Genomic DNA, 2,882 nt, shown 5'->3' with positions numbered 1-2,882 from the left:
TGCTCAGCATTTGATCTGTTTTCACCACTTCACACATCTCACAGACCGGATTTTCTCACCAAAAAAATGGACTTGCATAACATATACACCATTGATAAAAAAAAATGGAAACTTGAATTCCATGCAATAGTTTCAGCTTTATTTCTTTACACATATACAATAGCACAATTCTTGCTGCTCAATTTACAAGTCAGGCAGCAAGAGGGGCCTTATAATTACAAGTTTACAGTTAACAAGACATACACACATTTCCATCATAGTTTTATACACAGATAAGTAAGCACTAACCCCTTATTCAACATTCAGTGAGCGATTCCTTAAGTTCCAGCATCGATGAGTTTCATTCTGAATAAGGCTACCTTACATCAGAATGATCCTTCACAAGGCAATGGGCCAAGCTTGATGCCTTTGGTCTGCGCAATTGCCTTCAATTCCTCCGACGCCGAGCTCTCCTCGATGATCAAATGATTCAAACGGGTGGCTCGCAGGGCAAAGAATTCGACACTGGGTCCTTTGATGCCAGGGCAGCGGGAGATGTCCAGGACCTCCACTGACCGCCCACAGTGCCTGAGCAACGAGACTAGTGATTCCCCAGTAAGGCAGCGGCAACCTCTAAACCTGATGTCAATTAGATTCCGGCAAGAGGATAGCATGGCACCAATCTCCTTGTCCTTGAGCGTCTCGTTGTAAGACAGATCAAGACGGCGGAGCTGCCGCATGCTCTGGCTGAGGAAGGTGAGCAGCCCAGGCTCCCGTTCAAGTACGTCGCAGCTCACTAGGGCGACCTCTTGGATACCTGCCCCAATGGCCGTGTGCGCGAGAGAGCGGAGACCGTCCCCGGTGATGAGGACGCAGCTTTGGAGGCGAAGGACTGCGAGAGTGGCCTGGCTGTGGTGACCGTTGTGATCTGCACCAATCGCAAGGAGGTGGTCGTTGTGCAGGTCGAGAGGTAGGCGGAGGTCGAGGGTGTGCAGAGCGGCGGCACGCTGATGCATGAAGTGGAGGAGGGCCTCCCTGCTGCCGCCGTCGTACACCAGGAGGGAAGTTAGCGCATGGCAGCGGTCTGCGGCCAGGAGGAGCACGCGGTCCGCGACGGAGCGGCAGGCGCGGAGCTCAAGCTCGAGCAGGCCGTGGAGGCATTCCGGGAAGGCGGTGGACGCGGGCCCGTCCCCGATGCTGTCGCAGGCGCGCAACTGCAGCCACCGGAGGCTCCCGCAGCGCTGCCACAGCCACCCGAGACCGCGGTGGCCGGAGCGGATTCCGCAGAGAGAGAGCCTCTCGAGAGGCAACGGCGCCACGGCTTCGGCCTCGGCGTAGGCGTCGGAGGAGGAGGAGGTGGTGGAGACGGTTGAGTCAACGGCGGGAGAGGCGGAGTTGACGAGGGCGAAGGACTTGAGGCATGGCAGGCAGGCGAGCCAGCGGAAGGAGAGCGGGCTGAGGGCGGTGAGGTGGAGCGAGGTGAGGCCGGAGAAGGTGAGGGAGACGGCGCTGAGCGTGGCGGGCGAGACGGGCGAGCCGAGCGAGAAGCGCAGCGCGGTGAGCCGGGTGGCCGAGGGCGAGGCGGCGACCGCGAGCAGGACCAGGTCGGCGTCGTGGGCGGCGGCGGAGACCACGGCCAGGGCGGATAGGTAGGGGTACCGCGAGAGCAGGTCGGCGAGGGCAGCGGAGGGCGAGGCTCCGGTGTTGGAGGCCGGCGGCAGGCGGAGCGTCAGGCGGGAGGTGGACGCCCGTAGGAGCGCGAGCCAGCGGCGGGAGACGAGGGACACGGCCGGCGCGGCGGCGGGCGGGAGCAGGCCGAACACCTCCTGCAGCAGGTCGTCGCAGAGCGCGGCGTCGTCCACGCCGCCGCCGCCGCCGCATCCCCCGCCACCGGTGCCGGCGCGGCGGCCTCCGCCGCCGCGGCGGGGGCTCGTAGGCTCCGTGGCCGGGGTGGGTAGAGCGCGAGGAGTCGTCAGCTAATCATCGGGTTGTTCAGGGGAATCGGGCTGCTGCTCAGGTGGGAATTGGATTGGGGGAAAGGTGGAGGTGGGGGAGGGGTAAGCTTTAGCTTGTGCGGTCTCCCGCGAGATTAGGTGGGGAGATGCTGACATTGACAAAAGAGGGTGTGTCAACGTCGGCTGTGGCAGCCAAGCTTTGGCTATCTTGCAAAATGCATCTCTTTTCTTTTATTTTAGAGAGAAGTTCAATTTACCTTCTAAACTCATCTCAAAGTTCAGATTACAACCCTTCACTTTACTTTGGTTTAATCTTCAACCATGAATTCTATAAACCGTTCGGAATTGAACCTTCTACCCTTTTTGACAAGTTTTGAGCCGGTTTTTCTCCCTATATATTGTGCCAACTTATCAACATACACGGTACATATATGTACTTCCTCTCTCACCATATCACATGATCACCTCATGCCTCATCATGATCATCTTCCTCCCTGGAACGAGGCCATGGCGACCATAGAGGGTGCCTCCATCGGACAATAACACCCGCGTCTCGCTCTCTACACATGACATGTCGTGCCTAGCCTTCCGCCGACATGGGGCAACCACCACGCAGCCGCAGCCGAGCCGCGGGGGAGACATTTTTATTCCGGCGGGTGAAGAGTTGAAGATGAAGCATACATTTGAAGATGAAGAGTTATAGACATAGAATACATGTACGCACTATTTACTAATACAATACATTACGTGACAAGAAAACCCGGCTTAAGACAATGCAAGAGGTGATTCTGAACCGTTTTTAGAATTCAGGGTTGAAACTTGAACCAAAGTAAAGTTCAGGGTTGTAAGCTAAGCTTTGAGACAAGTTTAGGGGGGTAAATTGGACTTATCTCTTTCTTTTACTCCCATGGAGAGAAATCACAGAGATTCGCGGCTCTCAAGTCCATT

The 2,882-nt window shown here is 56.6% G+C and overlaps 1 protein-coding gene across 1 annotated transcript; it reads right to left on the bottom strand.

Moving 5' to 3' along the window:
- Positions 1 to 243: 243 nt before the first annotated feature.
- On the bottom strand, positions 244 to 2,576 carry LOC124696421 (F-box/LRR-repeat protein 4-like). The gene is made up of 2 exons (XM_047229154.1): positions 2,400 to 2,576; positions 244 to 1,955 (listed from the first exon to the last, which is right to left on the bottom strand). The coding sequence occupies exons 1-2, from the start codon at positions 2,574 to 2,576 to the stop codon at positions 366 to 368; spliced, it is 1,767 nt and encodes a 588-aa protein (XP_047085110.1). The 3' UTR covers positions 244 to 365.
- Positions 2,577 to 2,882: the final 306 nt, after the last annotated feature.

This window comes from Lolium rigidum, chromosome 3 (genome assembly GCF_022539505.1).
Source record: "Lolium rigidum isolate FL_2022 chromosome 3, APGP_CSIRO_Lrig_0.1, whole genome shotgun sequence".
NCBI classification, from domain to species: domain Eukaryota; kingdom Viridiplantae; phylum Streptophyta; class Magnoliopsida; order Poales; family Poaceae; genus Lolium; species Lolium rigidum.
This window is presented reverse-complemented; position numbering and strand designations above follow the sequence as displayed.

Coding starts and splice junctions, on each gene's coding strand:
- LOC124696421 (XM_047229154.1), bottom strand. CDS start 2,576: ATGTCTCCCCCGCGGCTCGGCTGCGGCTGCGTGGTGGTTGCCCCATGT. Junction 1,956..2,399: donor TGATCATGATGAGGCATGAG/GTGATCATGTGA, acceptor CCCGATGATTAG/CTGACGACTCCTCGCGCTCT.